The 12,505-nt window shown below is 49.9% G+C and overlaps 1 protein-coding gene across 6 annotated transcripts in view; it reads right to left on the bottom strand.

The window, feature by feature from the left end:
* Nucleotides 1-12,505, bottom strand: part of DPYSL2 (dihydropyrimidinase like 2) — a 119,226-nt gene that overhangs the window by 14,019 nt on the left and 92,702 nt on the right. For 4 of the 6 annotated variants that reach the window (XM_024767759.1, XM_024767760.1, XM_024767762.1 and 1 more), the window contains 3 exons: nucleotides 11,417-11,537; nucleotides 2,465-2,621; nucleotides 1,692-1,783 (listed from right to left, as the gene is read on the bottom strand). In XM_024767759.1, coding sequence (XP_024623527.1) covers nucleotides 1,692-1,783; nucleotides 2,465-2,621; nucleotides 11,417-11,537 — 370 coding nt within the window. The remainder of the gene's footprint in view (nucleotides 1-1,691; nucleotides 1,784-2,464; nucleotides 2,622-11,416; nucleotides 11,538-12,505) is intronic. The other 2 variants (XM_024767763.1, XM_024767765.1) reach the window with 1 other exon arrangement.

Here is a 12,505-nt window from a genome sequence, read left to right as displayed (position 1 = left end):
CCAGACCGGGGCACGAACCCGCATCCCCTGCATCGGCAGGCGGACTCTCAACCGCTGTGCCACCAGGGAAGCCCTTCTTTTTCTTTAATTTTTATTTTATATGGGAGTAGAGTTGATTAACAATGTTGTGTTAGTTTCAGGTGTACAGCAAAGTGATTCAGTTATACATATATCGATTCTTTTTCAGATTCTTTTCCCGTGCAGGTTATTACAGAGTATTGAGTAGAGTTCCCTGAGCTGTACAGTAGGTCCTTGCTGAGTACTTATTTTCTGTATAGTAGTGTGTGTATGGTAATGCCAACCTCCTAATAATCCCTCCCCCTTACCCCTGCTCTTGTAACTCAACCCTCTCCCGCTAGGGGATCCCAAACATTTCCACCTCCTATTCTGTTGATTCCCGAATCTATTCACAATCTCCAGCTCAGACTGCATTCAAACACCCAATCCCGAGCGCCATCTAGACTCTTATTTTGGGTGATGCAGGGCACCTCACACTTGACCTCACTGCTCACCAAAACATGCCCCCTGCTCTCCCAGTGTCTCCCAGCCCTTCTCCCAGTGTCCAGCTCTGGTTAACGAGCTGAGAGAGGAAACAATACGTGACATCAGTGGGATGAAGCATTTGAGAGCAAGTACACAACTCTCCACACCTGCCCAAGAGACAGCCTGGATCCCTGAGTCACCAGCCTGAGGGTCCCCAGATTCACAGCAGACTTTGTAAGAGGGCAAAGGAAAGGAATTTGCACACTTACATTACTGAGATTTCAGAGTTTGCAGAAGCCTAGCCTAATTCAGTATATTGTCAAGAAAGAATGCTGATTTCCTGATGCTTAAATCACGTCCTCTTCTCTATCCACTCATGTCCAAGCCAGAAAATTGGGAATCATTTATATCCATCGAATGCCAATGCTTTAATGCCTTAAATGCATCCTTTCCTTTCCACTCTGCATACCTTCCCTTAAAATCAGGACTTCCTCATTTCTCCCCAGCTCACCTCCTTCCCCACCTCTTCATCCATTCTCCATGGCACTTCCAGAGTGATCTTCCTAAAACATAATCTTCCCGTGTCACTCTCTTGCATAAAATCCTCCCAAGGAGCCCTTCTGACTTCAAGGATAGAAACAAACTTCTCACTGAAGCATCTTGGCCGGCCTCACATCAAAACTGGTCTCTTCTCTACCATCATCCAAAAACTCCATCCCGTCCTCCACTCCAATAATCCATGGCACTTCCAGAGTGATCTTCCTAAAACATAATCTTCCCGTGTCACTCTCTTGCATAAAATCCTCCCAAGGAGCCCTTCTGACTTCAAGGATAGAAACAAACTTCTCACTGAAGCATCTTGGCCGGCCTCACATCAAAACTGGTCTCTTCTCTACCATCATCCAAAAACTCCATCCCGTCCTCCACTCCAATAATCCAATAATCATTTGGTTTTAAATTTTTTGATTTTTCAGACAAAGACAAATATCATATGATATCACATATGTGGAATCTAATTTTTAAAAAATGATACAAATGAACTTATTTACAAAACAGAAACAGACTCACAGATTTCAAAAACAAACTTATGGTTACCAAAGGGGAAACGTGGAGGGGAGGGATAAATTAGGAGTTTGGGATTAACATACACACACTACTATATATAAAATAGATATGCAACAAGGACCTTTCCTCCGTGCCATTGGTGCCTTCAGGGATCAGGGTGAAGTTGTCCTTTCCTACGGCCTTCTGGGCAGTGTTGAAGGTACAGTGGGCACTGCCAGTGACCTGGAGATCTCCACTGGAAGGAAAACATACCACTGGCTTTTCACTAATCTTTGACCTCAGATCATCATTGAATGTACTTTTTTTTTTTTGCGGTACGCGGGCTTCTCACTGCTGTGGCCTCTCCCGTTGCGGAGCACAGGCTCCGGACGCGCAGCCTCAGCGGCCACGGCTCACGGGCCCAGCCGCTCCGCAGCATGTGGGATCTTCCCAGACCGGGGCACGAACCCGTGTCCCCTGCATCGGCAGGCGGACTCTCAACCACTGCGCCACCAGGGAAGCCCTTGAATGTACTTTTTAATGGGCCAGGCCACTGAAAGTTTCTGACTTAACTGTCTTCTCCTCAGGAGACAGGAAATTTGGGAAGCTATGGCCTGAGGCGGAAGCTTCATTCTAACGCTGTGTATCTACGTCTAGTTTGTGAGGTATCTTACGGGTGACACTGCACCACAGTAGAACCCTTCTGCTACCTCATTCATCCCCTTTGGTTGACTTTCAGGATGGCCCTTGTTTTTACCCAGAATTGCCCCCAAAAGCGTCAGGGTGACAATCCCCTGCTGCCGTCCGGCAATCCGAGTTTGGAGAACGAGGTCTCTGTTTGCAAGTTTGCTTCTGCCCACCACGTTGGAACCCGCCGGTCAGCTTGGTGCAAGGAAAGACCAAGAACGGAAGGTGGGAACGAGTCGCCAACACTCACCACGACAGCAGGGAGTTCAGAAAGTCCGGAGTGGTCGGGTCGGGGCTCAGGGGCGGGGAGGTGACAAAAGCAGCAGCCTTGGCCCAGTTCTTGCTCCAGTACTGGGAGCCGTCAGTCCCCAAGCTGGCGGTGATGGGCTCGCCATACACCACGGTCCCTGAGAAACAGAGAGCAGAGCTGAGCGCTGTGCAAAGAGCGGGGAGGAAACCACCACTGCTGGGACTCACTGCCTGCCCAGAGGCCATGGCTCACGGGCCCAGCCGCTCCGCGGCATGTGGGATCCTCCCAGACCGGGGCACGAACCCGCATCCCCTGCATCGGCAGGCGGACTCTCAACCGCTGTGCCACCAGGGAAGCCCTTCTTTTTCTTTAATTTTTATTTTATATGGGAGTAGAGTTGATTAACAATGTTGTGTTAGTTTCAGGTGTACAGCAAAGTGATTCAGTTATACATATATCGATTCTTTTTCAGATTCTTTTCCCGTGCAGGTTATTACAGAGTATTGAGTAGAGTTCCCTGAGCTGTACAGTAGGTCCTTGCTGAGTACTTATTTTCTGTATAGTAGTGTGTGTATGGTAATGCCAACCTCCTAATAATCCCTCCCCCTTACCCCTGCTCTTGTAACTCAACCCTCTCCCGCTAGGGGATCCCAAACATTTCCACCTCCTATTCTGTTGATTCCCGAATCTATTCACAATCTCCAGCTCAGACTGCATTCAAACACCCAATCCCGAGCGCCATCTAGACTCTTATTTTGGGTGATGCAGGGCACCTCACACTTGACCTCACTGCTCACCAAAACATGCCCCCTGCTCTCCCAGTGTCTCCCAGCCCTTCTCCCAGTGTCCAGCTCTGGTTAACGAGCTGAGAGAGGAAACAATACGTGACATCAGTGGGATGAAGCATTTGAGAGCAAGTACACAACTCTCCACACCTGCCCAAGAGACAGCCTGGATCCCTGAGTCACCAGCCTGAGGGTCCCCAGATTCACAGCAGACTTTGTAAGAGGGCAAAGGAAAGGACTTTGCACACTTACGTTACTGAGATTTCAGAGTTTGCAGAAGCCTAGCCTAATTCAGTATATTGTCAAGAAAGAATGCTGATTTCCTGATGCTTAAATCACGTCCTCTTCTCTATCCACTCATGTCCAAGCCAGAAAATTGGGAATCATTTATATCCATCGAATGCCAATGCTTTAATGCCTTAAATGCATCCTTTCCTTTCCACTCTGCATACCTTCCCTTAAAATCAGGACTTCCTCATTTCTCCCCAGCTCACCTCCTTCCCCACCTCTTCATCCATTCTCCATGGCACTTCCAGAGTGATCTTCCTAAAACATAATCTTCCCGTGTCACTCTCTTGCATAAAATCCTCCCAAGGAGCCCTTCTGACTTCAAGGATAGAAACAAACTTCTCACTGAAGCATCTTGGCCGGCCTCACATCAAAACTGGTCTCTTCTCTACCATCATCCAAAAACTCCATCCCGTCCTCCACTCCAATAATCATTTGGTTTTAAATTTTTTGATTTTTCAGACAAAGACAAATATCATATGATATCACATATGTGGAATCTAATTTTTAAAAAATGATACAAATGAACTTATTTACAAAACAGAAACAGACTCACAGATTTCAAAAACAAACTTATGGTTACCAAAGGGGAAACGTGGAGGGGAGGGATAAATTAGGAGTTTGGGATTAACATACACACACTACTATATATAAAATAGATATGCAACAAGGACCTACTGTACAGCACAGGGAACTCTACTCAGTATTCTGTAGGAAACTTTATGGGGAAAGAACCTGAAAAAGAATGAATATATGCATAACTGAATCACTTTGCTGCATACCTGAAACTAATACAACACCGTATATCAACTACACGCCAATACAATTTTTTAAAAAATAATAATCAATTTTTGATTTTTCCACTTGATGGAGATACCCTTAGGAAAGTGACTCAGTAAATGTGCGTTGAGCTGATTGAAGGGTGAGATATTTTATTAAGTAAAGGCATCAGAGCTAGAGTTTGATCCCAGGCCAGCCTCACCACCACCGGGAATTCACCTCTTCTACCTGCTCCCACCAAGGGCTCCCCTGCCCCCACAGTGGTCCTGCCAAGTGGGCCCTTTTCTCCAAACCCAGGGCCCTCAAGACCAAACACTCCTCAGTCTGGAATGTGTCTCCTTTCCTCTCCGCGGCCTCTTCCAAGACTTTATCTCTTGGTAACACAGCACTACACCCACTCTGGGACAGCCGCTGCCCTGAGAGCTGGCTCCGGGAGCTGGCCCCTACCCTGACCCCAGCCTCAGGAATCTCACAAAGGACGCTCTGTTCCGCCAGGGAGTGTTAGAGGCCCTAGAGGCCCGGCAGGCAGCTCACTTGAGGAAATCGGTGACAATCCCCAAGCAGGAGGGAGGGCTCCAGCACTCAGGGGAAGCCTCCCTCTGAAGGAAGCCCCAGGAAGAGACGGGTAATGCTCAGAATCACCTGGAAGGTCCCCAGCGTTCCTGACCTACTCAAAGCCTCCCAGGCAGGACTGGGTCAAGGAGCTGCTGGGCAGCTGCAAAAACCACTCTAGCTCATCCCAAAGTAGTAAAACCCCGCAACAAGAAGGCCTTGGCTGCTGTCAGGTACATGTCTATGAAATGCAAATGGCTGAGCAGGCCCCAGCTCCCCCAAGGGCCACAGTTTTCGACTGGAGCATCGGCCAGAATTGGTAGCTCTTCCAAGCCAGCCAAGTCTGGAGGTCCCACTGGCTATTGACTGAGCATGAAGGTGAGGTCTGGGCGAGTCACTAGGAAAACAAAGGATCCGCAACCCTAAAGGTTTCCTGGCTTTGTGGACATGAAACCAATCAAGAGACAGAACTGCCTGGAGAAAAAGAGTGGCTGCCAGTCTTTGGACATCCTTGGACGAGCATCAGTAGTTTCCTGATCTTCCCGTAATTTGATATTCCTCACCCTCTCCCTGAATCCGCACTTCAGTCCTGCCTTTGGAAACTTGAGTACAAGGAGGGGCTGGTTCCTGGAATGTGTCCTGAATCCTACAAGTGTGAGTGCCCTTGACCTCGGCCTTCATCTTACTCTGCAAAATACAAGTCAGATTTGGGTGGAGGAGCCGGTAGAGGAGACAGGGCCCATCCCTTCCATGCCCCGGCCCATGTACCTCGCCGCAAGGGAATGAACTCGGCCTTCGGCCTATGCAAAACCCAGACGTGGGTCAGAATTCAAGGCCACTGCTGACCAGACCTGCCTCCTTAGATCAAGGCAGAGCCAGGACTCCTGGGCTGGGGCCAAGCAAAGATGTGGGCACTTAGAGAAGGAGAAAGACATCTTTCTTTTTTTAAAAACTGGAGTATAGCTGCTTTACAATGGTGTGTTAGTTTCTGCTGTGTAACAAAGTGACTCAGCTCTATGTATACATATATCCCCTCCCTCCTGGACCTCTCTGTCACTTCCCGCCTCATCCCACCCATCTAGGTCATCACAGAGCACCGAGCTGAGCTCCCTGTGCTATATAGCAGGTTCCCACTAACTATCTATTTTACACACGGTGGTGTATATATGTCAATCCTAATCTCCCAGTTCGTCCCACCCTCCCCTTCCCCCTCGTGCCCACATGTCCATTCTCTACATCTGCGTCTCTATTCCTGCCCTGCAAATAGGTTCATCTGTATCATTTTTCTAGATTCCACATATATGCGTTCATATATGATATTTGTTTTTCTCTTTCTGACTTACTAGAGTCTGTCATACAGAGTGAAGTAAGTCAGGGAGAAAGCCATCTTTGCAGCTCATTCCTGCTTTGCCCTGTTCAGGGATTCAGAGGTCCTTGCTGTCTTTTGGGTTTTCTTCTCTTCGGCCCCCAAAGGCAGGGCAGGAGTTACACCGTCCTGAGGAGGCCTCCACCTCTGCCCGTTTTATAAACACTGTACCTGAGACAGCCATGGATGGGGCTTCTGGACCTCGGTCAGGCCGCAGACATCACTGCACTGCATGCCGGAAATAATTACCACTAATAATAATAAACCAGCAAACAGGCTTCACTGGCCTTTCTGCCCTCTTCCAAACATACTTCTGATGTTTTCTTCATGGCAGTTAGATCTTCATGCTCTCCTTCTGCGGGGAAAGTCTAAACTGAAGGATGTGATCCCAGGCCGGCCTTTGGCAGGCTCCCTAGGATGGCTGGGAACAGCAGGGCTGGGGGTGGTGTTTATTTACAACGGGCCTGAGCGCATTCATGAAGAATAAAGGAAGGCTGGGGGTTAGATATGTTTGACAGCTTCCGCCCGGGCAGTTAGTCATTTCCCATGAACGAGAAGCAAGAGGACAAATCCAGAGCAGAAACAACGGAAAACCGTGTGTGTGTGTGTGTGTGTGTGTGTATTTCAAAACACGTATTTCAAAACACAGCCACAAAAGCACAGTGAGAAACTACACAAACACTGGGAATTCCCTGGCAGTCCAGTGGTTAAGACTCTGCGCTTCCACTGCAGGGGGCGCTGGGTTCAATCCCTGGTCAGGGAACTAAGATCCCGGCAGCCCCTTGACATGGCCAAAAAAACAAAAAACAAAAATCTACACAAATACACACACACACCACTCTCCCTCTCCTCTCAGAGACCCCAGGCCAGAACTCAACACCCTGGCACCTGTCCATGGATAACCCTGTCAGATTTTGGTATCAAGAGTGGTTCTAAAGGAACAGAATCTTAAAGTTTTCTGAACTGGCTCTGGGGTTTCTGAAGTTGGCTCTCTAATCTGATGTGATTTAAAGCACTAATGACTCCACTCCCACTAGTTAAGAGAGCACTGATAGTACATGGCGTGATGGGGCAAAAGAAATGCACAAAACACCACACCCGGTACTTAAAACAGGCAAAGTTCTGGGTAACTGTGTACTTGACACCTTAGAACATTTTTGTCAAACCGAGTATAACAAGATTAGCTGGTTGTTCCTAATTACACTGGACAAAGTGGGGAAAGGGAAGGATGACTCAGGGATTCAAATTCCCAGCTCAAGGGTCCCATAAATGACCCAAACGTTTCTACATCTGCCCCAAAAGTGATCCTCATCTCCAGTAGCCTCAGAGCTAAACCAGCTGAAAAGTGAACCCAGAGTCTCACCCTGCAAGTGGCTGAACTGAATTCCCAACTTGCAAGCATCTGCCATTAAGGTGAGGGTATTCGGCTGCTATGGCAACTCTTCCGAGTCTCCAGCCTGCCAGCCCACCCTGTAGACTCCAGACTTGCCAGTGCCCATATGGCATGAGCCAATTCCTTAAAATGTGTGTGTGTGTGTGTGTGTGTCTGTGTGTGTGTGTGTGTGAGAGAGAGAGAGAGAGAGAGTGCGAGAGAGCGAGAGCAGGAGCGGGAGCGGGAGCGGGAGCGGGAGCGGGAGCGAGAGCGAGAGCGAGAGATTGGTTGTGTTTCTCCAGAGACCTGACCAACACAGATCTTGGTGAGATTTTATAACATTCACAGTCCAACCCATGGGCCACTCTATGGGTTCAAGATTACTAGGTTGTGCATTAACTTAACACGAAAGAATCGTCCCCCAGGTTGGGTCAGTCCTCACGGGGCCCGTGACCATGTGCTTCTCATTACATCGCCACCATTCCCACTGACCCGCGGGGCATAGGAAGTCTCGTCTCAAGTTTGGGTTGTGAACGTTTCTGCATCTGGGTTCCGGGGGTGGGGAGGGGGGAGAAGGGGGAGGGGTGTGCACGGGATGAGGACATCAGGCACTGCCTACACGCCACCACTCACACACGGAAGGCATCAGCGCCATGCTCGACCCCTCACGTGGACAAAATGCAGACGGAGGGTGCCTGTTCGCAAGAAATCCCGACAGTCGGTGGAAAGAGAGCTGCCCCGGAGTCTGGAACTAAGGGTTCTATTTCCCACGGGCTGGATGACCTGGGGCAAGATAGTTAATCTCCGCATTGCAGTTTCCTTTCTGTGACATGAGCCTATTACATCGACCTGTGTCTACGGTCTTTTGAAGAGTGAAAACTGCCCAAGGTATCGTGGTGCTGGCTGTGTCTTCATTTCCTTATCTGCAGAGTGGGGTTGGTGACACGTTGTCCTGTGGAAGGACACAGAATGAAGGAAGCAGCACAGGCAATGCAGCCCCGTGGAAACAGTCCTCACTCACGCTCCATCTCACACCTTCACTTACCTAAACACCTCCTGTCTTGGACTTAGGACCTGCAGGTCTCTGGGTGGGAGGCACATGGAGACCAGCAGGGGAGATGCTACTGCTCTAGCCATTGATGGAGTTCTGGTTTTTCAACAGGTCACATTCGCACAGAGATGCTGAGTTGCTTTACACAGCCTGACCCCTCTAAGACCGGGTAGGGGGCTGCACTGCGTGTCTGTGAACAGTGGCACCTTCCTCTGTGCTCTAACCATACTTGGCTCGCACCTCTTTGATAAACTATTTCCCATGTGACCATCTGCTCCTGCACCCTCCCACTGCTAGTAAAGGAGCTAACAGGGCTGGGACCATTTCTCACCTCCAGCTCAAACGCCTTAAGTATCACATAGTAAAAGTTCGTGGAATAAATAAGGGAACTCTCTATTTTACAGGGGAAGAAAAGGAGCCACAGCATGTCGGCAGCGTCCCATACTTGCCTCCAGGGTCCAGGTCAGAGGCATCTTTGCTTTGCTCTTCTAACAAGCCCAAAGTTAAACCAGCCCTTCACTCTTTAATCATCATAGTAGTAGGTACCGTTATTTCATAGCCCTTACGTGCATTATCTCATTTAAGCATCATCCTTTTGCCTTTGTCACCTCTACTATCCTCCCCTGAAGATGGAAAATGAGACCTAGAGGTGGTAAGTCCCCTGCCTACCATCACTTGCTAGTGCCTCGTGGAGCTGGGATTTCATCCAGGACAGGATACTGATCCCAGAGCCCTAACGCTCAATACAGCTTTATGGTGTATTGTATGTATATGTTATGTACCACTGAAGTGGTCCCTTCTTGGTGCTCAGCCCCCAATACACACACAGGGTCTAAGTCATAAAGACAACAGAACGACATCCTGGGGTGCTGAGTCGCGGATATTTGAGAGGGCCTGGACTCCAGCTCTGCGTCTTCAGTTGGGAAAACTGAGACACAGAAAGGAGAAAGGAGCCTCAGCACTGCCGGTAGGGAGGCCTGGAGCCCAGAGCTCCCTCTGCAGCCCCAGAGCAGGGCCAGTGCCACCTGCCCCAGAACCGAGACACCTCCATCTTGAAATTCAGACAAGTGAGAATCCGAATTGGAAAACATGGCCTCGGTGTTTCAATTCTGCTAAATCGAATGTTTAATTATATTAAAACTATATTAAAATGTTCGCTTAACTTTCTATCTCTTATTTTCACCTGGGTATGGTACGGTTACTAAAATAAGCAGCCCCCAACTTCCCCTTTGCACACGTCGTGCCAGCTGTCCACCCCACCCCGCTACATGGAAGCAGCGATTCTGTGATTAGCGTTGGGTGCTGAGGCTGATTCCCGTATTGCAAATGTGTGCCTGGGTGATAAAGGGCCCAGGTGAGGGAGGGTCACCGACAGTAATCATCCACATGTCTCCTAGAAACAACTCAGAGCCGATTCGAAGCGAATGTTCCATTTCAAAAAGGCAGTTCCTTCTAGCTGCCAGGAGAGGGCAGGTTTCCAAAAAACTGGTATCGCAGCAACCATTTCATGAAGAGCCTAAGGACAAAGGCCCCAGGGGAGCTGCAAAGAACAGGGGCTAGGAATTCATTGCTGGGTCCATCTAGAGGCTGTCAGCTCCTGGGACGGGCTGACTCAGTGGTCATTGAGCAATTTGTTCTAAGTCTTGCACCAACTCACCCACCAGTGAAAAAATCCGGATCCACGTGGATCACACCCCACAGAGAACCAGAAACAAACCAGAGAGGTCAGACTTCTCCCTTGCTGACAGAGAAAGAAAGACACATGGGGAGAGATAAAGGAATCAAAAAAGAATGAGGGGTCGGGGGGAGGGAGAGAGAGACACCAAGAAAGTGGCACAGAGACCAGGAGAAAGCTAGAAGAAAGTCAAGAGAGAAATGGAGACACCGAGCTGGAGAAATGCAAAGAGGCAATCGGGTTGGGAAATAAAATGGGGAAAGAGGGAGGAAGGAAGAAAGGAGGGAGGGAGGGAGGGAGGGAGAACTCTTCTATGATACTCATGTTCTGATCCAGACAAGATCCACCCCAAGTCCACTAAACAGGATCAGGCTTTCTTTCTGTAAGTGGAGCTACACTCCCAAGCACAGACCACGTGGTGTGATCACCCGTACTCACAGTCAAAGGCAGGTTCAGTAGGGCTGTGCTGCATTCATAATGCATTAAGGTGCTCACAGCACATCTCCTGGAAGCAGCACTTAGTAAATTAGTTTCCAAGAACCTTCCCGCTGGAACAGAGGACCAGCCTCAGTCCAGAATATATCGCTATAATCTACAAAGAGCCACTCCAGCACGAGGAGAACAGGACACGAGGGCGGCCAGGGCAAAATCCCCATCCTACGCCCCCATGAGACTCTCTCACACACCCCAGCGGAAATCACTACCAGCCACGGAGGGGAACGGTGCTTAGCCATAGAAGGTTCCCCAGGATTCTGTGGCGCATGGACTGACGTCATCTGTGTATGTGCCTGGTCCATTTAGACTGCGTCAAACGAACTCCGACTTTTCTACAGAAGTGGGGGCAGGAGGCAAGTGTGCCCGTCCACCCACCCTGCGCTGTGCGCGGCTTTAAATAGATGCCAACACGGCCGCGGCCCCGGAACACAGCAAGAAACTGGAGCTCCCCGCCGTGCCCAGCTGTAATTAGGTTAATGCTGGAACGTGAGGAGAGCAGAACGACCCACTTGGCAGGAGGGGTTGGAAAAGCAGCCCTCCCCCTCGCCCCCGGAACCTGCGCGCAGTCAGACCGCAGGGGGCGCTTACCCTTTTTCCGGGCCTGGGCGATGACTTCCGCGGCACTCTTGCTCATCACCTTGGTGATGTACAGGGGGCAGTTGGTCTGGTTGGCTATGGTGATGGAACGGTTCACGGCTTCAGCCTCGACCTGCAGTAGAGCATCCAAGCGTGAGAACTGCACCCACACTCAGTCTGTCCCCCTGAGCCCGTCTCTACCCTCCTCCCACCGGGAGAGGCCACGGTGAACCAGAGACCACTGTGTCCTCAGGGCTCTACCGTGAGTGGCACTGCAGGCGGGGGATGTGACGTGCCTAGTGTCACTCGATATTGATTGGTTGAAAGGATGGGGCAATTCCTTCCTGGCCCTTGTGGATGATTCTAAGCGTGGTCAGCATCGGCTGGGGTCTGTAAGACATGCAGATTCTCAGGTGCCTCGGGCCCTCCCCCAGACCCACAGGATCAGTAACTCTGGGGGTGGGACCCAGAAATGTGGCTCTTATGGACCCCAGGTGATATTTACACTCGCTAATGTTTGAGAACCACCATGCCTGGAAACCAATGGCTCCCAGTTTGGTGCATTCACTCCAGGGGCATGGTCTCCAGTCAGAACATTCAGTGATGAATTTTTGAGTTGGGCTTCTGTCCCACGCCCACAAATGAAGCCAGCATCATCTAAGAAACAATGCGACCTCACAGGGCTCTGGGAACAGAGCAGGCAGATTTGTGTAAACCAAAGGCCCCTCTGTATAGGCAAACCAATCATCACCAGCCACAGACTGGTACACCCTTCAGCACGAGATGGGAGGGCTGCTCTAACCAGAAACCTGATTCTTTAAGCAGGATGCTTCAGTGAATGATGTAATCCCTTGGGATTACTGCTAAATAACCCCAAGGGATTACCGGTCAGGTGAGACTAGCTCTTAGACCGTTATACCGTACAGGGGAATCAGCAGTGTGTGCCTGGCATGAGCAGCTGAAGGGGCAAGTGAGACGATGTAACAGAGGACCTCAGAAAGCCTTTTGCTCTCTCCCGGATCCGGGCAAAAAGGCTGGCTTCAACTCTTTCAGGCAAGGGACTGGGTCCTCCTTGGTTTGTTGCATCCTCTGGGCAGTTCT

This window comes from Neophocaena asiaeorientalis, unplaced genomic scaffold, assembly GCF_003031525.2.
Source record: "Neophocaena asiaeorientalis asiaeorientalis breed wild unplaced genomic scaffold, Neophocaena_asiaeorientalis_V1.1 scaffold523, whole genome shotgun sequence".
In the NCBI taxonomy this organism is placed as follows: Eukaryota; Metazoa; Chordata; class Mammalia; order Artiodactyla; family Phocoenidae; genus Neophocaena; species Neophocaena asiaeorientalis.
The sequence above is the reverse complement of the archived record's forward strand: the minus strand, read 5'-3'. Positions and strand labels throughout refer to the sequence as shown.